The sequence below is a fragment of the Eulemur rufifrons genome, chromosome 2 (genome assembly GCF_041146395.1).
Source record: "Eulemur rufifrons isolate Redbay chromosome 2, OSU_ERuf_1, whole genome shotgun sequence".
NCBI lineage: Eukaryota > Metazoa > Chordata > Mammalia > Primates > Lemuridae > Eulemur > Eulemur rufifrons.
The window spans coordinates 7,385,775-7,406,590 of NC_090984.1; the positions used below are offsets into that span (position 1 = coordinate 7,385,775).

Genomic DNA, 20,816 nt, shown 5'->3' on the forward strand with positions numbered 1-20,816 from the left:
TGTAATCCTACCACTCAGGGAGGCTGAGGTAGGAGGATCACTTGAGGTCAGGAGTTCAAGACCAGCCTGGGCAAGAGAGAGACCCCAGCTCTACCAAAAATAGAAAAAATTAGCCGGGCATGGTGGCGCATGCCTGTAGTCCCAGCTATGCGGGAGGCTGAGGCAGGAGGATCACTTGAGCCCAGGAGTTGGAGGCTGCAGTGAGCCGTGATGATGCCACTGCACTCTACCCAGGCAACAGAGTGAGACCTTGTCGCAAGGGAAAAAAATAAGGTATGCATAAGTTTGCTAGGGCTGCCGTAACAAAATACCTCCCCACCCCAGGTTGGGGGCTTAAATAACAGAATTTTTTTTCACAGTTCTGGAGGCTGCAAGTCTGAGCTCAAGGTGTTTGCAGGTTTCGTTCCTTCTGAGGTCTCTACTCGGTGGCAGATGGCCTCCTTCTCCCTGCGTTGTCACATGGTCTTCCCTCCGTGCACGTCTGTACCCTCATCTCTTCTTATACGGATACTGCTGACATCCTTCTGAGTGCCCACCCTAAAGACCTCATTTTAACTTAGTTACCTCTTTAAAGACTTTATCTCCTGTCTTAGTCCCTTTGTACTTCTTATAAACAACAGGAATTTATTTCTCACAGTTCTGGAGGCTGGGACGTCCAAGATCAAGGTGCTGGGACGTCCAAGATCAAGGTGCTGGCACATTTAGCAGCTAGCGAACACTCTGGTTCATAGATAGCATCTTCTCGCTGTAACCTCCCATGGCAGATGGAGCTGGAGCTTTCTCTGGGGCATCTTGAAAGGGCACTAAATGCATCACGGGGGTTCCACCCTCATAACCTAAACACCGCCCAAGGGCCCCGCCTCCTAACACCATCACCTTGGACAGTAGGACTTCAACATGCGGATTTGAAGGAAACACAATTCAGTTCTTCACAGATACGCAGTGGCATTTTGTTGTGGTTTCAATGCGCAATTCATGTGATACTTGCCGTTCCTATCTTTCCTTTGGTGAAGTGTCTGTTCAAATATTCTGCCCATTTTTGTTTTATTTGAGACAGGGTCTTGTTATGCCGCACTGCAGGCTGGACATGAACTCCTGGACTCAAGTGATCCTCCCACCTCAGCCTCCGGAGTAGGTGGGATTACAGGTGCACACCATCATACTGCGCTTCTTTTGCCCAATTTTTTATGAAGTTACTATTATTATTGAAGGTTTTCTTTTTACAGCTTCACTGAGGTATAACATACAGGCACTGAACATGTTTAAAATGTACAGTTTGGTAAGTCCTGACATGTGTCTAGACCCACGAAACCAGCACCACAGTCAGACCGTCAACAGACCCGTCGCCCAGTTTTCTCATTCCTGCCACCTGCCCCGTCCCGGCCCCCTCTCTCAAAGCACCCACTGATCAGATTTCTGTTGCTACAAATTAGTTTGCCTTTTCTAGAATTTAAAATTTTTATTTTATTTTTTTGAAACAGAGTCTCACTCTGTTGCCCTGGGTGGAGCGCAGTGGTGTCATCGTAGCTCACAGCAACCTCAAACCCCTGGGCTCAAGCAATCCTCCTGCCTCAGCCTCCCAGGTAGCTGGGACTACAGGGCACAACACCTGGCTAATTTTTCTATTTTCAGTAGAGATGGGGTCTTGCTCTTGCTCAGGCTGGATTTGAACTCCTGACCTCAAGTGATCCTCCCACCTCAGCCTCCCAGAGTGCTAGGATTACAGGCATGAGCCACCATGCCTGGCCTTCTAGAATGTTATATAAATGGACTCATACAGTATATTCTTTTTGTATGGCTTTCTTCACCCATCTTGATGCATTTGAGGCTCAATCATGTTGTTGCATGTTCACCCCTTTCTACTGCTGAGCACTGTGCCATTGCATGGGTGGAGCACAGGTGTTCACTCACTCATCTGGGTTTTTTTTTGGGGGGGGGACAGGTTCTCACTCTGTTGCCCTGGCTGGAGTGCAGTGGCATCATCCTAGCTCACTGGAACCTCAAACTCCCGGGCTCAAGCAATCCTTCTGCCTCAGCCTCCTGAGTAGCTGGGACTACAGGCATGCGCCACGACGCCCAGCTAATTTTTCTATTTCTTGCAGAGACAGGGTCTTGCTTTTGCTCAGGGTGGTCTCAAACTCCTGACCTCAAGTGATCCTCCCTCTTTGGCCTCCCAAAGTGCTGAGATTACAGGTGTGAGCCACTGCTCCCAGCCTTACTATTGGGTTTTGAGAACTCTTTCAGTATTCCAGACACACCCCCTTCATCAGATGCATGATTTGCAAAGATTTTCTCCCAGCCTGTGGTTCGTCTTTCATTCTCTTAATATGGTCTTGCATAGGACTCTCAGTTGCAAATTCCAACCGCCCGGACTCATCCTCGCACTTGCCCTTGACAGACAGCAAGAAGCATCACCCCCCCACTTTTTCCCAAGGAGCCAACAGTCTCAGAGAAGGGAGGAGCCACTCAGCCTGTTGGTGGCAGAGCAGGGATTCGAACCCAGGTCTGCTTGACCTCAAATCCCGCAGACCTCACCCACTGCCGCCATCTCTGCCAGCAATCCGGGGCTACCAGAACCATCATTCCTTTGTAAACCCTGAGCATCTCTGGGGACACAGACCTCTCAATGTCCGTATATCGTGAAGCCAAAAGCCTAAGAATGAGCAAGACAAGCCGTGAGGGTTCAGTCACAAGAGATTTATTGGCTGACGCCTCAGGCCAAGCTTTGATGGACATGCAGGAGGATGACATTGGGGGCCTTACCGCCTCAGGACCCACCCAACTCCCAGGCATCACTGGAACAAGGCACTTTCTCAACAGCTGGGCAACTCCTGGGACCCCAACAGCGTCTGGGCCCAAACCTCATCTGAGACTGGCCATGCCCACCGCATCCACCCTTCTCGGATGTCCTGGTGACCAAGGCTGAGATGAGGGTGGCCAGGAGGGACCCTTCAGCCATCATCCCCCTCACTTACCCCAAAGCAAGTTCCCGGCCTGCCCAGCAGCAGCACAAGGCTCAGCACAGAGTAGGTAGGTATCAATGTTTGTTGAATGACTGAGTGAGCAACAGTGGACTTCCAACCTGAGGGAGGACTAATACTTTCAGGTCCCAGTGTGAGCGCGTGGAGCCCCTTGATGAAGCTGGATCTTGGAAACCCTGCCCAGCCGGCTGCATTTCTTTGGTTTAAGGGCAGCCTGAAGGCAACGGATCAGAACAAGCCTTACGCACACTGTGATCTCTCCAGCCTGCCCCAGATGTGTCTACCGAGGGCTTCCTTTGTGCTGGGCAACTTGAGAGGTTCTCTGATCCACAAACACAAATGATCTAATGTGCAAAGCCATGTTCGATCGTAATTGACAACCGTCCTGGCCTCCCCTCCCGACTGCACGGTGTTTATGAACTTGTAAAGCTTTTCCACGTCCAGCCTCACATCGGCCCTTCCGTGCGGAGCAGCGCCAAGGGTCTCTGCTACACGGATGGGGGACAGGAAGCTCAGAGCAGGGAGGTCACCTGCCCAGGGACGTCCTGCAGGAGTCGGAACTTTCTGGGCACGGGAGAAAGTCTAGCCACTGTGGGTGAGAAGAGACTTAAAAATCACAGCAGGTACTTCGGAAATGTCCATCAGATGAATGAGTCTCAACGTGGCTTGAGAGTCTTTCAGAGTCAAGGTGCAATTTTAGAGAAGGAAAAATAGAACCAAAAATCTAACGGCTGGGGTTTCTGGCTGCAGCTGCTGCTGGGATTCCATTGGCTGCCCCCACCCCCCAAAGGCTGTGACTCTATGGGGGCCTGGGAGAGAGAGCAACACCCTCCGTTAACCCCCACATCAGCCCTGGTGGGTGGGCTGATGACCCCAACTCACAGATGGGGACATCAAGGCCAGGAAAGGGTAGATCCGAGCCCAGGACACCTCTCGGTTCAGAGGTCCTGGGTCGGGGTCTTCTCCCCAGTGCCCCTCAGGCCAGCCCCTAGTCCGCCTTCTTGGTCTTCTTCTTCCTGGAGCCCTCGCTCAGCTCCTCCTTGGACTTGGCGGGCACGGCCGAATGCTGGGCGCCCGGCCCACCAACGCCGTGGGAACCACCATGGGACCCTCCGTGGTTGTCATGGTGATGGTCACCCCCCCAGGCTGCCCCAAACAGCACAGGGCAGATGTAGCCCTCCAGGGCATCAAAAGGGGAGCTGTGAGAATGAGTGGCCGTCAGGAACACCTAAGGTGGGGTGACAGCAAGAGAGCAGGAGGGAAACCGAGGCAGGAAGCAAAGCAGGAGGGGGAAGGGAGAGAAGGAGAGAATGTCAGGGAAGCCCAGCCTTCTGGTTACATGCACCCCCAGGAGGACGACCAGCCACCCCAGGTTCCCCAGGACATGGGACTCCTGGTGTTGAAGCCCGGATAGTGTCTGGCATAGTGGGACTGTTGGTCACCCACCCGCTATGAACCCCCCCAGCACACCTGGGCTCAGAGAGGAGCTGTGCCAGGTGCTGTGGTCTGAATGCCTGTGTCCCCCAGAATTCACGTATTGAAACCTAACCACCCAGGCGATGGTATTAGGTGAGGCCTTTGTGGGGGGTGGTTAGGTCCTGAGGGTGGAGCCCTTGTGGATGGAATTCGTGCCCTTACAAAAGGGGCCTGGGAGAGCTGGCCAGTCCCTTCCACCACATGGGGACACAGAGAGACGTCGGCCATCTGCAACCAGGAAGAGGACCCTGCCCAGCACCCTACCACCCTGGCACCTTGATTTTGACTTCCCAGCCCCCAGAACCATGAGAAATAAATTTCTGTTGTTTACAAGCTGCCCAGTCTATAGTCTATAGTGTTCTGTTAGAGCAGCCTGAATAGATTCAGACACTTGGCCTGGGGTTGAACTGCTAACAGGTGGAGCAGGACCCAGCTGTCTCCTCCCCTTTTGCCTCTCCCCTAATGCCAGGGGACTCATGATCACTGGATTTTTTTTTTTTTTTTTTTTTTGAGACACAGTCTCACTCTGTCACCCTGAGTAGGGTGCAGTGGTGTCAGGCTAGCTCACAGCAACCTCAAACTCCTGGGTTCAAGCCATCCTCCTGCCTCAGCCTCCCGAGTAGCTGGGACTACAGGTGTGCACCACCATGCCCAGCTAATTTTTCTATTTTTATAATAGTAGAGATAGTTCTCACTCTTGCTCAGGTTGGTCTTGAACTCCTGGCCCCAAGTGATCCTCCCACCTTGGCCTCCCAGATTGCTAGGAATAGACGTGTGAGCCACTGCACCTGGCCAAGATCACTGGCTTTTAAACAGCTCTATAATCCCCACCCAGGGAAGACACAGCTCTGAGCTGGGGCCTGCATGCTGAGGGGAGCCAGCAACAGAGCTCCCCAGCTCTGCCGGAGGGAGGACAGGGTGGCCTCTAAAGACCCCTCCTGCGTGGGGCGACCCCAACTCAAGGTATGACCATCAGACGAGGACCATTTCTGGTGCACTTGAGCCCCTAGCTACCTGAGAGTGCCTTCCCAGCCTCTTGTCCCTGTGGTCTCCACACTCAAGGCACCAGGCCTGCCTCAACCTTTGCTCACACTGGGCCATTTGTGTAGAAGGCCTGATCCCCACCTGCTGGACACTGTCTTTAAAAAGAGTCTCCTCCCATGGCTCTATTGGCAAGCTTCTCCTCTCTCTGGGCTATACTGCCCTGGCCACATAAGGCTAGGAATGTCCAGTGTCCTCGCTCCCAGCCTGGAGGTGTGGGGTGGCACTGGTCAAGGCAGGAAGGCCACAGGCAGAGAAAGGCTTACCTTACAGGACACCATGAACATGGTGAAGATGAAGATGAGAGTGGCTTTGGACACCGGGAGCCAGCGGGTCTGCTGGAGGGTGAAGAGTATGGCTCCGTACAGGCTGGCCTTCGTGGGGCTGGAGGGAGGAGCCGCCATTACTGGGAGTCACATGCATTATTCAGGTCTTTGTACCTCTGGCCCAGACACACCCCTGCCCCAGCCCCAGTTCTCAAGTGTGAGGTGCAAAGATGCACAGTTGGCATGGATGACGTGGTATCTCCTTGTGCGGTGACAGGTTAACCTGACCCCAAAAAAGGTCTGGTCTTTGCCCGGCTCCTGGGATATGCCCTCTAAGTACTTGGATTGTCCTGCCCGATAACACTGTTTTTGTTTGTCTGGAGATCTTGGGTCACACCAGATAGTAACAATGTGATTTACGGTGGGGTTCTTGGGTCATGCAGCATGAACTTGACCTCTAGCAGGGCTGGAGACTAAGGTTGGCCACACAGGTGGTCACCCGTGTCTACGCGATGGAGCCGCAATTAAAATCCCTGGACCTCGAGGCTCAGGGGAGCTTCCCTGATTGGCAATACACCATGCAGGTTGTCACACACTGCTGCTAGGAGAATTAAGTGCTGTCCTTGTGACTCCACTGGGAGAAGATAATTGGAAGTTCTCACCTGGTCTCTCCTGGACCCTGCCACACACACCTTTTACCTCTGCTGATTCTAATCTGTATTCTTTTGCTATAATAAACCGCAACCCTGAGTATAACGGCTTTGCTAAGTTCTGTGCGTCCTTCTAGCAAATCATGGGACCTCAAGGTGGCCTTGGAAATCCCCCCTGAAACAGCTCATTCCCCCAGAAAATGTGATTCCAACACGCAGAGCTTTCCTTCACTTTCATTTTTTTTCCTTGCGGAACAGGTTTACCATTTTCACTTGTTGCAGAAGACAGACCTGTGACTTCTCTTCCTGATGCCTGTTGCTCATTGTACATATTTGAGGATGGTAATTCTACCTAATATTTCCAAAGCGCTCACTAGGGCCAGGTGTGTGATTCCCCTGAACCCTCATGCTCAGCTGATGAGGAGGAAATAGAGTCCAAGAAGGGAAGCCACTTGCCCGTAAGTAGCCGGCAACGTAAGGGCTCTGGGCTCCCCTTTCCCCAACTGGTGAACTGGGCATGGGAACAGACTTCTCTCGGGGATGTGATGAGATAACGCCACATTTTCCGAAGTGTGAAACCGGAGGAGATTTTCATTAGCGCACAAGTGAGTCCTTTAATTTTGTCATATTTTCCTGGCCTGTAGCTTTACTTATTGTAGACCGGAGAAAAAATTTAACTAGCCCAAACTTATAAAGTCTCTTAAATATGTCGTAGGCCTTGATCTTGGACTTCTAAGCACAAAACCCCAAAATGTATCAGCCTAAATGCAGCTCAGGATCCTGTGCTGGGTCTTGGATGCTGTCGTGTGGCCCTGCCCCCCTGGTCCCAAATACAGTCCCCATGCTCTGTACCCCTCACTCCCCACCCACACCCTGCACCCTGATCCTTTAGAACAAGCAGTTTTGCTGCTCTTTGTTTCTTTTTTAAAAAAATTATTATTATTATTATTTAGATGAGCGATCTTTACAAAATTGCTGCTATTTTCTGATCCGACAGTTGGCAGAGGTGCTAGCCTCTGTCTCAAGGTTCCTTCTTAGCCGGAAAACTGCTATTTACTCTTCAAAACCCCAATCAAGTGGTCACCTCCTCCCTGCAGCTCTGCCTTCCCCGCCCTGCCCACCCCCACCCCCACCCCCAGGCTCCTACTCTGGGCTTCCCCAGCCATAGCCTCTGGAAGCTTCTGAAAGCCTCAGAATCAGGGCTGGAGGCTTCTTCAAGTTATCAGCGGTATCCAACCCAGGGTCAGGCACCTGTACATACAGCAGGAACAGAGGAGAAGGGCAGGTGGGATACTCACAAGGACATGTGCAGGAGCTCGTTGGTCTCTGGCTTCCAGACCCCTCGGAGCAGCTGCTCAAAGTTGGACATGAGGGCAACGCCAGAGCCTACAGGACAGGGTGCTTCTGAACAAGCTGCCACCCCCAGGTCCCCCACCCCAGTGGTTTTTAGCACTTGCTCGGGCCTTCATTCCCTTCCTTTGTGTTAGTCCTGGGCCCATTTCTCAATTATTAATCATCGTCTCTTTCTCCCTTAACTTCGGCTTTACGTATTTTAGTGCTATGTTTCTAGGCACATATATGTTTATAATTATTATATCTTTCTGGTGGGTTGATCCTTTTATCATTATAAAATGTCCCTCTTTATTTCTAGTAACATTTTTGTTTCATTTTGTTTTAAAGCCTCCCTTGGTCTTCGCATTAGCATAGATGAAGGGCGGGGGGGAAAGGACAATTTTTGAATCAGGGATCTTAACCTGGGGTCCATGAAGCAAGATAGGAAGCAGAATTACAACTTCCTTTTCACATCCCTCTCCCTGAAACCCAACCTTCCCTTCCCCCATGCAGGGAAGCAATGATCTCAGCAGGATTCTCAAGGCTGTCACTGTCACCAACAGCACCCACGCCTTTTTTTTTCACATTCCAGTTTCTGCAGATGGTTTCAAGATACTGTTTGTGCTCAATGTCACTTCAGAAGATTGACAGTCACCAGGCACTACTGAAAGATCTGCTATTTCGTACAATAAGAAAGAACCGTGAAATTACTATATTGCATTTAAAAAAATATTTTGATAACTCTATTTTAAACTAATGGGCTTCCCTTTGGTATCTTCTGTATTTTTGCATCTAAAAACAAAAGGGTCCGTAGACTTTGCTAGGCTGAAAGAAGCGCCTTGTAAGTACAGGTTAAGAACCCTTGTAGTTAGAGCTCTAGAGAATTGGTGCTCACCTGGAACAATGTTGCTCTCCAGGAGGCATTTGGAAACATCTGGAGACATTTCTGGTTGTCACAGCTGGGGACAAGGGTGCTACTAGCATCTGGTGGGTGGAGGCCAGGGACGCTGCTAAACACCCTACGATATACAGGACAGCCCCCACCACAGAGAATGATCCAGCCCCAAATGTCAGTAGTGCCCCAGCTGAGAACTCCAGTGACATTGGCTTTTGTTACTGTCATTCCCTGTTTACCTTTGACAGTCACATTTCCAGAAGAATCTTATTTATATTAAAGTGGATTTTTTTTAGTTTGTTTGTTTTGAGATAGGGTCTCGCTCTGCCGCCCAGGGCTAGAGTGCAGTGGCACCACCATAGATCAATGTAGCCTTCAATTTCTGGGCTCAAGTGATCCTTCTGCCTCAGCCTCCCAAGTAGCTACGACTACAGGCACACACCACCATGCTTGGCTAATTTTCCTATTTTTAGTAGAGATGGGGTTTGGCTATGTTGCCCAGGCTGGTCTTGAACTCCTGGGCTCACACAATTCTCCTGCGTCGGCCTCCCAAAGTGCTGGGATTACAGGCGTGAGCCACCGCACCTGGCCTACTAAAGGTATCTTCTAATGGGGGAGGTTTGGACACCTACTCTGGTCTTCACATCCCTTAGCCTGGAGCAACGGCTGCCCCAACTTGGGTGCCCCGCAGTACCACCAGTAGAACCAAAAGTTCTCAACTGTGGTGATCTTTAATTGTCATTGTCACTGTCCTATTTACCTTTGACCCACCCTGTGGCGATCATGACGAACCACCCATGGTGGTAGTGGTGATGTGCGTGGTGGATGCCCACTGCGATCTTGCGGACTCTCACCACCTCCTTCATGGCCACGAAGATGAGTTTGACAGGCAGGAAGCAGACACACTTATAGAAGAGATCCAGGGGACAGAAGAAAATCAAGTACCTTTGGGGAGAAAATGCCCAATGTCAGGGGACAGCAGGCCGATAGGAGGTGGGGTGTGTGGTTGTATCAGATCCTCCTCCCCAGCCCCCCGCTACCTCTCAACGTGCTGGGCCCAGATCAGAGCTGGGTGTGGAGGGCAGTGTGTTCAGGGCCACCATAGAGGTTGTGCTGGTGCATCCTGATCCTCCATCCTCCCACCTCCCACCTCCCTGGTGCCCCAGTTGTCCTTGCCCCTCTCCCTGCTCTGCTCTCCCACGCTATGCATTGCTCACCAGACCGCGGAGGCCAGCAAGATGCTGGAGTTGTTGCTGAAGTAGTCGATCAGGGGCTCCCCGAGGAGTAGGTCGGCCAGAATGTAACTCCCGAAACAGTGCAGCATGGCGCACAGCCAGGACGCCATGGGGTGGCGCCGGGACAGTTCGACTGCTCCTGGGAGGTACGGGAGTGTGCCCTACTGTCACTGGCATACCAAGGGCGTGCTTCAACCCCATGCCTTCCAGTCAACCTACCCTTAATTCAGAGCACCCCCCCAAAACCGTGCAGTCTGCAAATTTTGGAGGAAGAAGCAAGGCTCAGAGAGGCTGCGCACATGCCTTAGGTTGCACAGAGAAAATTCAGAGCTGAGTTAGGGCTCTTTCCTCCACACCCAGAGAAGTGGCGATAATGATGACGCCAGCTCACATTAAAGGCTCCTTAAATGCTCATCAATAGTGCCAGCCAAATTATGACTTTTATTATTGTAGGAGTCTTATTGCCTAGAGGAGGCTGAAGCTTGGAGAGATAGGTCAACTTGCAGCTGGGAATACTCTGAAGCTGCTATCCCACCCTGGCCAATACCCAGATTCCTTTCCTGCAAGCTTACGCTGGTATTTGAAAGCCTTGCATTGTTTTTGTTTTGTTTTGTTTTTGAGACGGAGTCCTGTTATGTATCCCAGCCTGTACTTGAACTCCTGGGCTCAAGCGATCCTCCTGGATCAGCCTCCTGAGTAGCTGGGACTACAGGTGTGTGCCACTGCAGCAGGCTGTCTTTTTTTTTTTGAGACAGAGTCCTACTCTGTTGTCCGGGCTAGAGTGCCATGGGTCAACCTAGCTCACAGCAACCTCAAACTCCTGGGCTCAAGCGATCCTCCTGCCTCAGCCTCCCAAGTAGCTGGGACTACAGGCATGCACCACCAAGCCCGGCTAATTTTTTCTATATATATTTTTAGTTGGCCAGCTAATTTCTTTCTATTTTTTTGGTAGAGACGGTGTCTCACTCTTGCTCAGGCTGGTGTCGAACTCCTGAGCTCAAATGATCCACCAGCCTCGGCCTCCCAGAGTGCCAGGATTATAGGCATGAGCCACCACTGGCCACCAGGCTGTCTTTTAAAAACATTTTTTTTTAACTGTGGTAAAATATACATAAAATTTACCATGTTCACCATTTTTAAGTCTCCAGTTCTATGGTATAAAGAACATTCAAGCTGTTGAGCAACCATCACCAGCAGCCATCTCCGGAACGGTTTCATCTCACACTGAAACCCTGTCCCTGTTAAACTAACTCCCCAGCCCCTCTCTCTAAGGACCTGCCAACCACCGCTGTACTTTCTATCCTTATGAATTCGATGACTCCTGCGACTTCATGTAAGTGGAATAATACGGTATTTGTTGTTTTGTGATTGACTTATTTCATTTAGCATTAATCTCCTCAAGGTTCATGTATTAAGATTTCATTTCATGGCCAGGCGCAGTGGCTCATGCCTATAATCCTAGCACTTTGGGAGGCTAGGAGTTCAAGACCAGCCTGAGCAAGAGGGAGACTCCCGTCTCTACAAAAAATAGAAAAATTAGCCAGAAGTGGTGGCACACGCCTGTAGTCCCAGCTACTCGGGAGGCTGAGGCAGGAGGATCACTTGAGCCCAGGAGTTGGAGGCTGCAGTGAGCTATGATTGTGTCACTGCACTCCAGCTGCCTGGGGTAACAGAGTGAGACCTTATTTTCTCTAACTAACTAAATAAATATCAAAATAAAAAAAGAGAAAAATGTAGCTCAGTTCACAGTTTCTGTAACTAAGGATACACACTAATAAATGATACTAAATTAACTCTTCTTATAAGCCCAAGGCAACACAGTACCAAAGAACGGCCTTGCTTAGTGAACAGAAATAAGGAGCTCATGTCTTAAGAAGATGGCCCAGTGCATCAGTTTCCAACCAGGCTGCACATCGTCACTGCCTGGGGAGTTTCCAAATGCCTAACACCCGGGCCCCATCCCAGAGCACCTTTGGTGGTCAGTCTGGGGTGTGTCTCGGTTTACGGGTTTTTAAAAATGCTCCTCTGTGATTCTTACATGCAGCACGGTTGAACACCGAACAAAGCAAGAGGAATGAGCTGGCCAGTGTCCAGACATCCTGTAGCCCTGCTATCCTATGTGCAAGAACCCACTAATAGGTTCTGGAAGACTCTTCAAAATACACTGTCAAAGCAGCGTTATTCACAACCCGCAGAAGATGGAAACGACCCAAATACCCTCGCACAGATAAGTGGATAAACAAAACATGGTCCATCCATACAATGGGACGTTACTGAGGCATGAAAAGGAACGAAGCACTGATACACGCTACTGCGTAGACGAACCTTGAAGACATTATGCTGAGTGAAAGACGCCTGACTTAAAAGGTCACATATTAAATGATTCCAGGCAGGGCGCGGTGGCTCACGCCTGTAATCCTAGCACTCTGAGAGGCTGAGGCAGGGAGGATCGCTTGAGGTCAGGAGTTCGAGACCAGCCTGGGCAAGAGCGAGACCCCGTCTCTACTAAAAAATTAAAAGAAATTAGCTGAACAACTAAAAATATATAGAAAAAATTAGCTGGGCATGGTGGCGAATGCCTGTAGTCCCAGCTATTCAGGAGGCTGAGGCAGGAGGATCGCTTGAGCCCAGGAGTTTGAGGTTGCTGTGAGCTAGGCTGATGCCACGGCACTCTAGCCCAGGCAAGAGTGAGACTCTGTCTCAAAAAAAAAAAAAAAAAAATGATTCCATTTATATAAAATACTCAGAATAGGGAAATCCATAGAGATAGAAAGCAGATTAGTGGTTGCCAAGGGCTGGGGAATGAGGGGTGTGACTGCCTAATGGGTATGGGGTCACCTTTTGGGTTGATGAAAATGTTCGGAAACTTACGTATTTCATACAGGTGGAATCATACAATGTGTGCCTTTTGTGCCTGGCTTCTTTTACTTAGCACAATGTTTTCAAGGGTGACATTCACTTTCACTGCTGTATAGTATTCTACCATAAGAACAGATCACAATTACACTACATTTCATAATCAGGAAACATGCCCAATACAAGCTGTTTTAGAGTAAGTAACACACTCTCCCTTCTCTTTGCTACCCCTATCAGCTAACCATGTGAATTTTTTTTTGAGACAGAGTCTCACTCTGTTGCCCTGGGTAAAGTGCAGTAGTGTCATCGTAGCTCACAGCAACCTCAAACTCCTGGGCTCAAGCGATTCTCCTGCCTCAGCCTCCTGAGTAGCTGGGAATATAGACGCATGCCATGACGCCCATCTAATTTTTCTATTTTTAGTAGAGATGAGGTCTCACTCTTGCTCAGGCTGGATTCGAACTCCTGACCTCAAGTGATCCTCCCACCTCGGCCTCCCAGAGTGCTAGGATTACAGACATGAGCCACCGCACCTGGCCTAACCACGTGATCGTGAACAAACTATTTTTTCTGTGTCTCTTTCTTTTTGTCAAGTGGGAACTCTGATTCCTTCTTTGCCTAACTCCTGACAAAATGTCACAATGAAAATTTCCCTCCTCCAATATCACCCTGGGAGGTATAAGGCCAAAGTGTGTCTTCTCCCTGCCCTCGAGGTTGTCCTAAGTCTCAACATGGACCGACGTCCTAGGGGTATGAAGTGAAAGGCTCTCCTGTCTTCTCCTAGGGTCTATTTAAAACACAGCCAGCTGAGAGTTAATCCTTTGGAGCAGCTGGTGGGTCCTGCAGGGGCCAGGTCAGGTGAGACATCCATGTTTTGCAGAAATGGATACCTCTGCATCTAAAAATAACTCCCAGGGGTTGAATTCTTTCCACGGTCTTTCTTGTGCCCTCTGGGACCAAGGCCGGGGTTTGTGTAATGCTGTGACAAGCAGGCTGTCCTGTTTGCAGCATGAGTGTGTCCTGATTCTGGCTCTGCCACTCACTCTGGCATGACCTTGGGCAAATGACTGTCCACCCTCCAGCCTCAGTTTCCTCCACTGTCAAAAGACTAGGATGGGAGTATCCACTGTCACTGACTTGTAATGGTGATTCGATGAAATAATGCATTTCCATCATTATACTTTTTTTTTTTTTTGAGTCAAGATCTTGCTCTGTCTCCCAGGCTGGAGTGCAGTGGCGTCACCATAACTCACTACTGCCTCAAGCTCCTGGGCTCAAGTGATCTGCCTGCCCCAAAGCAGCAAGGTGATGGCTGAGAAACTGTCGCCCTGGCTCTTCCTCTTGGTCAAACTCTTTGGTTTCTCTTGCTAGGTTTGGGGACACCACCAGTGAGCTGGAGAATCTGGGTTCCAAACTCAAGCTCATTGCCACGGATGCATTTCCCTCTTCCCCACCGACTGGGTGAGCTTGGGCTAGTTACTTCCCTCTCCAGGCCTCAGTTTGTTCGCATGTACACAGGGGATACTGTCTAGGACAACCAACTATCCTGCTTTGCCTGGGCCCTAGGAGTTTCCTGGGATATGAGACTTTCGGTGCTTGTCTTTGGCAAACCTGGCCAAGGTAGTCACCCCAGTGCTATGTCATTTCAAAAGATGCCTGTGAGGGTGAAGAGATTACTTAGTGCTTAGCAATTATGCGAGAGGTATTCCTGGAACTGAGTGGAAATGGAAAGTGCCTGTTGGTGGATTGTTTTTTTTTTTTTTTTTTTTTGGAGACAAGGTCTTGCTCTGTTACCTGGGCTGGAGTGCAGTGGCATCACTGTAGCTCACTGCAGCCACAAACTCCTGGGCTCAAGCAATCCTTCTGCCTCAGCCTCCCAAGGAGCTGGGACTACAGGTGTGCACCAGGAGACCTGGCTAATTTTTCTATTTTTGGTAGAGATGGGGTCTTGCTATGTTGCCCAGGCTAGTCTCAAACTCCTAGGCTCAAGCGATCCTCCCACCTGGGCCTCCCATTTAGCTGGAACTCCAGGTGCGAGCCACCTTGCCCAGCAATAGATGGATTTTTAAAAATCAGCTGTGCCTCCCTAGGGAAGAAGCCTTGGGTCCCTAAGTCCTGGCCTGTGACAGACTCTGTGACTGTCCTTCTGTGGGGATCAATGTCTCATTTGGAGCTGGCAGGACAGTGCGGGAAGGGCCCCCAGGGCACTCTAACACTGCTGCTATTCTGTGCTATTTAGTCTAAGGTGGGTGAGGTGTGGTGTATCTCAGGGACTCTAAATAAGACAAGTCTTCTTTTCCTAAGCCTTTGAGCCCAGCTTTCTGCCTCAGTTTCCTCCTCCGTAAAATGGAGATGACAGCCCCTGCCTCGCAAGGTTGCAGGATGAACAGCCTCCTGCCCTCAGAAAGTTTACAGTTCAAACCGGAGATCTTAAGCCAGTTCTTAAAGTTCTAAAAGATCTTAAACCAGTTCTTATCAAAGAACTGGTTTCCTTGGCCCCCACAGCATTGGAAAAAATGTTCAAACTGCAATCAAGATGTCCTTCAGGAGGTGAATGGATAAACAAACTATGATACATCCTTACCATGGAATATTATTCAGTGAACTATCAAGACGCGAAAAGACATGGGGGATCTGAAATACATATTGCTAAGTGAAAAAAGGCAATCTCAAAAGGCTACATGCTACATGATTCCAGCTTTAGGACATTCTAGAAAAGGCAAAACTACAGAGGCAGTAAAAAAACAGTAGTTGCCAGGGGTTGGGGGGTGGGAGAGAGGGAAGCATGGGCAGAGCTCAGGGAATTTTTAGAGCACTGCAAGTACTATTGCTTATGATATATATTTTCAGCAACAGAAGGATCAATATGGACATAACCTCACTGCAAGTTAAGGAGTATACTGAATGCCTATTGCTTTTGTGCCATTGTAAAGTCAAAAAAGTGTAAGCTGAACCATCATGAGTTGAGCCATTATAAGCTGGGACTGTCTGTACTCTGTGTGATACTATAATAATGCAAACATGTTGTTACACATTTGTCAAAATCCATAGAATGTACAGCATAAAGAAACCCTAATGTAAATGCCAGACTTTGGTTGATAATGTTATTGATAATATCTGATAATAAGGGTAGTATGATAATAATGATGTTGATAATGTTGGTTCATTGATTGTAACAAATGTATCACTCTAGTGTGGGATGCTGATGGCAGGGTAGGCTGGGGACAAGAGGGAGGAGGTTTGAATAGCCAGTGTTTGACTAGCCAACATATAATATAGAAAGCTGCAAATCCACATTTCCAGATTCTCTTGAAAAATCAGCTCTGGTGGTTCCAGCCCCAAGCAGGTAGAGATGTGCCTGTCTGGTTGGTTCTCACCTGGGGACAGATGGTCCTCACTACTTGCTTCAGCGTAGTGTGTCATCTGCCTGGCTCCTGGAGGCACTGGAGTTTGAGCTTATGGTCTAGATCAATGGTTCTCAATAGGCGGAGACTGGTCCAGGGACACTGGCAATGTCTGGGGACAGTTTTAGTTGCCATTACTGGGGGTGGAGGCTACTGGCATCTAGCAGGTAGAGGCCAGGGATGCTGTGAAACATCCTGAAATGCACAGTACAGCCCACACTGTGTCACTGGTGCCAAGGTTGGGAAACCCTGATGCAGGGAACTGGTTCTCATCTGGGGAAATTTTAAAAACATTAATTCTCTGCCACCCACAGTGATTCTGATTTAAATGACAGAGGGGTGCTGCTGGGACAAAAGGATTTTGAAAACCTCCCCAGGTTAAGTCTGATGTGCAGGCCAGTTTGAGAATTACTGAAAGGTTTTTTGGATGGGTCGGGGCTTAAGATACCCAGGATTGTCATTCATTCATTCATTCATTTCTTCAAGTATGCAGCCAGCCACTCACTGCTTCCTTCTCTCCTCGTGTGAAGCTTTGGAGCCCGGCGAGTGAGCCAGACTCAGACCTCCCTGCCCTTAAAGAGTTCTGGATTTAATAAGCAGTTTCTGACTCTTTCGGTTTACAACTTTGCAAACTTCGGCGTGCTTACAAATAGCCCTGAAATCTTATTCAAATACAGACTCTGATTCAGCAGGGCTGAGTGGGGCCTAAGACTCTGCATTTCTAACTGGCTCCCAGGTGGTATAGATGCTGCTCAGCTGAGAACCACACTCTGAGCTTCATCCTTGCTCAGGAGTCTCGAGAAAGACTGACCCAGAAAAACACCAGAACCCCAGGTAATACATTCCTCCATAGCCTTCCAAATGAATGTAACCATGACTCGCGAATGCCTTACACCCCGTCACTAACAAAGTTCTCAACAGATCTTCATAGTAGCCGGGAAAGGGAGTTGGAGATTATTTCCCCAATGATCCCAATTCACCGATGAACAAACTCAAGCTCATGGAGGTGAAGTAACCAGCTTGGTGTTTAGCCAGTGATAAAGGCAGAACTGACTCCCAATTCAGAAGTTTTGTTTCTTAAAGCCAGCTTAGCTGTCATAATTAGCTAGGGCTGGCTTCATGGGGCCCCAAGCTCAAAGGGTCCTGCATGTAGTTTAATGTTATGCTATCGCTACACTGAAATGCTTAGTTTAGTTTTTTGTTTTTTTTAAGACAGGGTGTGTTGCCCAGGCTGGAGTGTCGTATTGTGATTATAGTTCACTGTAACCTTGAACTCCTGGGCTCAAGGGATGCTCCCACTTCAGCCTCCTGAGTAGCTGGGACTACAGGTGCTAGCCATCATGCCTGGCTAATTTTTTTTTTTTTTAATTTTTAAGACATGGGGGTCTTGCTATGTTGCCCAGGCTGGTCTGGAACTCCTGGGCTCAAGCTATCTATCCTCCTGCCTCAGCCTCCCGAGTAGCTGGGATTACAGGAGACAGCCACCATGCCTGGCTGAAATTCTTAATTTCTCAACACAGAGCCCTATATTGACATTTTGTACTGGACCCTGCAAATTCTGTAGCTGGTCTAGAACATACATTCTGAGAAGAAGCATTTACAGAGGCTCAGCATACACACTAAACTGAGAACTAACAGTTCAATCCAATCTCTGACTTTTCTAAGGCCATCAAGTACCTCAGAGCCATCGTACTGATTCTTGGAGTCAAACAGACCTGGGTTTGTGTCCTGAGGCTGCCATTTACCAGTCATGGCACCGCAGGCTCATTGTGTATTTAAGATACTTTGGCCACTATCTCCTGTTATATTGCCCATTTCCCTAGTTATAAAAGGAGGAGGTTGAAGGGTAGCCTTGATTTTGACAGCAAACAGCAATTACTGGGGGAGGCAAGCTTGATAGTCTAATTCAACTGGTCTGGGGTGGAGATGGGGGGACGTGTTTAAAAGCCCCCGCCCCCCCCCCCCCCCCGAGTGTCTCATGGTTAGCCAGGGTCAAGAGCCACCTTTGAACCTGCAGGAGCCTTCAGGCTCTGCCACATCCAGCTTGCAGAAAAACCTCAACCCTTCCTGCAGGTTCCCAGCCAGCCTGAACACCTCTTTTTCCCAGACCTTTGTGTCCTAGATCGCCACAGGGCTCCTGCCCTCCTCAGTTTTAGCTTTTCCAAGGTATGTGGATTCTGGCTGGTGGACTGGCCTGAGCCACCAAGGAATTCTTCCCTGGAAAGGAAATACAACCCATGTTCGCACTAGGACAAAACAAAAGCCTATTTTGCTTTGCAAAGTAACTGCTTTCCAGAATAGCTTTTAAGGAAATAGGCTCTGGCATGTGGATAGGCAAAAATAGAATAAAACCGCCTGGCAAGTAGAATATGATCCTGTTTGCATAAGAATGTGCTTTTACATCTCTAACCACACAGGTATAAATAAATAGAAGAGAGATCAGGAAGGGTGGCCACCACCATGTTGACTGTAATCATCTCTTTTTTCCTTTGTGCTTGTCAGCTAGAGTTTTAAGTAAACATGAGAACCTATTTTTATCATTTGAAGAAGAAGGAAGCTATTTCCAGTCTGAGATAGAGGGGTAATTTACATCTAAGTGGGAGAAAGCGTCACAAAGTTTGGGGTACTCCATCTTTTTTCTAAAGTTAAATTCTACCCTCCATTAATTTTACTGGTGTGCTAGAGTCAATTAAAATACGAGGAGATGAACAAGAAACATTCGCCCATGGTGAACCTTGTATAAAAATAGAACATATTCTAAGGAGGCCATTCGTCCTCCTTTAAAAAATGTTTTCTTAAAAAAATAATCTAAGAAGCGGGGTCTACCCTCCTGCCACTCCCCAGGGGCGTGGGGAGCTGAGGGAGGAGGCTGACCCCAAATCACCCCACCCTGCAGCAGGTTCTGCTCGGTGGGAGGGATCCAGGGCCAGGGCAGGAATAATTCCCGCCGGGCTCCAAGATCCAGCACGGCCAGGCAGCGGAGAGAGAGGAGGAGGGAAGAGGAGGGAAACCGGTGTCACTTTCGCTGAACCTGATCGCAGCCCCCAGCAAGACGGCCCTAATATAGATACTGAGCTGCTGCTCCCACTCCGCGTGCCAAGGGCAAAGAGGGAGGTCACAGCTGCGTGCCAGACGTCCCGGCCGGCAGCGCCGACCCCCACCTGCACCCTCGACCCTACCTACGCCCCTCGCCCAAGTTCATGCAGCCTTGACGCCAAGAGGACTCCCGACCTTCTCTCTACCCACCCCCAGCACCTGTCCCTCTCCTCCCAACAAGCACGCTCCTTCCCTTCCCTTCCCCCCGCATCTGCTTCCCCTCCCCCAGCCTCGCCGTCCTGGGGGCTTCTCCCCTCGGCACGTGCCCGCGTGGGAGAACCCCACGATCTCAGCACCTGCCTGCTCCTCCGATGCAGTCCCTGAGTCTCTACCTGCCTTTCTGCACCATGCAGGGTCCCCCTCCCCGTGACCCCCGAGTTTCCCGCGCCCCGCCCTCCGCCCCACGATGCCAGCCCCGCTCCAGTCCCCTCCAGCCCCCAGCCGGGGATCACCTGGCTCATATTTGAGGTAGAGAATGGAGACGATGAAGTAGCTGAGGTCGAAGACGGGAAAGAGCGGCACCCGCGAGAAGCTGAGCGCCAGCTCGCCCAGGCTCAGAGCCGAGAGCAGGTCCATGGCGTCCGCCGGGTGATACCCCGACCCCCGGCCCGGTCCGTCCCGCAGCCCCGCAGCCAGGCAACTGCGCCCCCGCCGCTCGGCCCGCCCCCGCCCGCCAGGCGCCACCCCAGGCCCGGCCCCCGTGGGAGAGGAGGGGCGACGGTCCACCCCGGGACGGGTGGTGGGGCCGTCCAGTCCCACAGCGGCGGACTGTCGCGGGTCCCATGCCCTGTCCCTCGGGCCGTCACGACCCCATTCAGCCCAGCGGGGCGGGCTGCGGGGCTCCCTGGAAAGCTAGCGGGACAGGCAGGCTGTCTACTCGGGGGCCCGTCCCCCACGGAGCCTACGAAGGTGGGACGCCCGTCCCTGCCAGGCCAGACCAACCAGGGCTTTGTCACCCTTGGGGCCCTATTAGGACCCCGTCCTCTGTGAAGCCCAGTCAGGACCCCTGCTCCCTGGTGGGACCCCATCAGTCAGCACCCCCGTCCCCCGTGGAGGTCACTCAGGACCCCGTCCTCTGTGGAGCCCATGCAGGACCCCTGTTCCCTAGTGGGACCCCATCAGTCAGCACCCCCGTCCCCCGTGGAGGTCACTCAGGACCCCGTCCTCTGTGGAGCCCATGCAGGACCCCTGCTCCTCTGTGGGACCCCATCAGTCAGCACCCACATCCCCCGTGGAGGTCACTTAGGACTCCGTCCCCTGTGGAGCCCAGTCAGGACCCTCTTGTCCCATAGGGTCCGTTCAGTCAGGACCCCTGTCCCCTGCGGGAACTGCTCGGTGGGGATCCCCGACTCCTGTGGGGCCCAGGAGGACCCCCTTTTGCAGCCCAGTCAGTTGAGGCGCCCGTGTCATGGGAGCCCACTGCGTCAGGACCCCGCCTCCCGTGCAGATCAGGGGTTAGGGGGTTCCCCTTTCTCCAGAAGCCCCACGCGGGACCCCAGCGAGCGAAAAGGAAGAGCTGCCCGGCTCATCCTACAGCACGCAAAACCTCACGCATGCGTGGCATGCTTCTAACGCGTGACCCTA

General features: G+C 50.7%; 1 protein-coding gene across 1 annotated transcript; it reads right to left on the reverse strand.

Moving 5' to 3' along the window:
• Positions 1–3,887: 3,887 nt before the first annotated feature.
• On the reverse strand, positions 3,888–19,832 carry TMEM38A (transmembrane protein 38A). Its single transcript, XM_069494471.1, has 6 exons — positions 19,685–19,832; positions 9,859–10,015; positions 9,402–9,586; positions 7,713–7,800; positions 5,765–5,882; positions 3,888–4,209 (listed from the first exon to the last, which is right to left on the reverse strand). The coding sequence occupies exons 1-6, from the start codon at positions 19,806–19,808 to the stop codon at positions 3,970–3,972; spliced, it is 912 nt and encodes a 303-aa protein (XP_069350572.1). The 5' UTR covers positions 19,809–19,832; the 3' UTR covers positions 3,888–3,969.
• Positions 19,833–20,816: the final 984 nt, after the last annotated feature.

Bases quoted from the DNA above. Each gene is read 5' to 3' on its own strand.
- TMEM38A (XM_069494471.1), bottom strand. From the start codon at position 19,808: ATGGACCTGCTCTCGGCTCTGAGCCTGGGCGAGCTGGCGCTCAGCTTC. The intron at 9,587-9,858 runs GTGAGCAATGCA...TTCTCCCCAAAG, and splicing joins TTGCTGGCCTCCGCGGTCTG to GTACTTGATTTTCTTCTGTC. The intron at 4,210-5,764 runs GTAAGCCTTTCT...ACCCCACCTTAG, and splicing joins TGTTCATGGTGTCCTGTAAG to GTGTTCCTGACGGCCACTCA.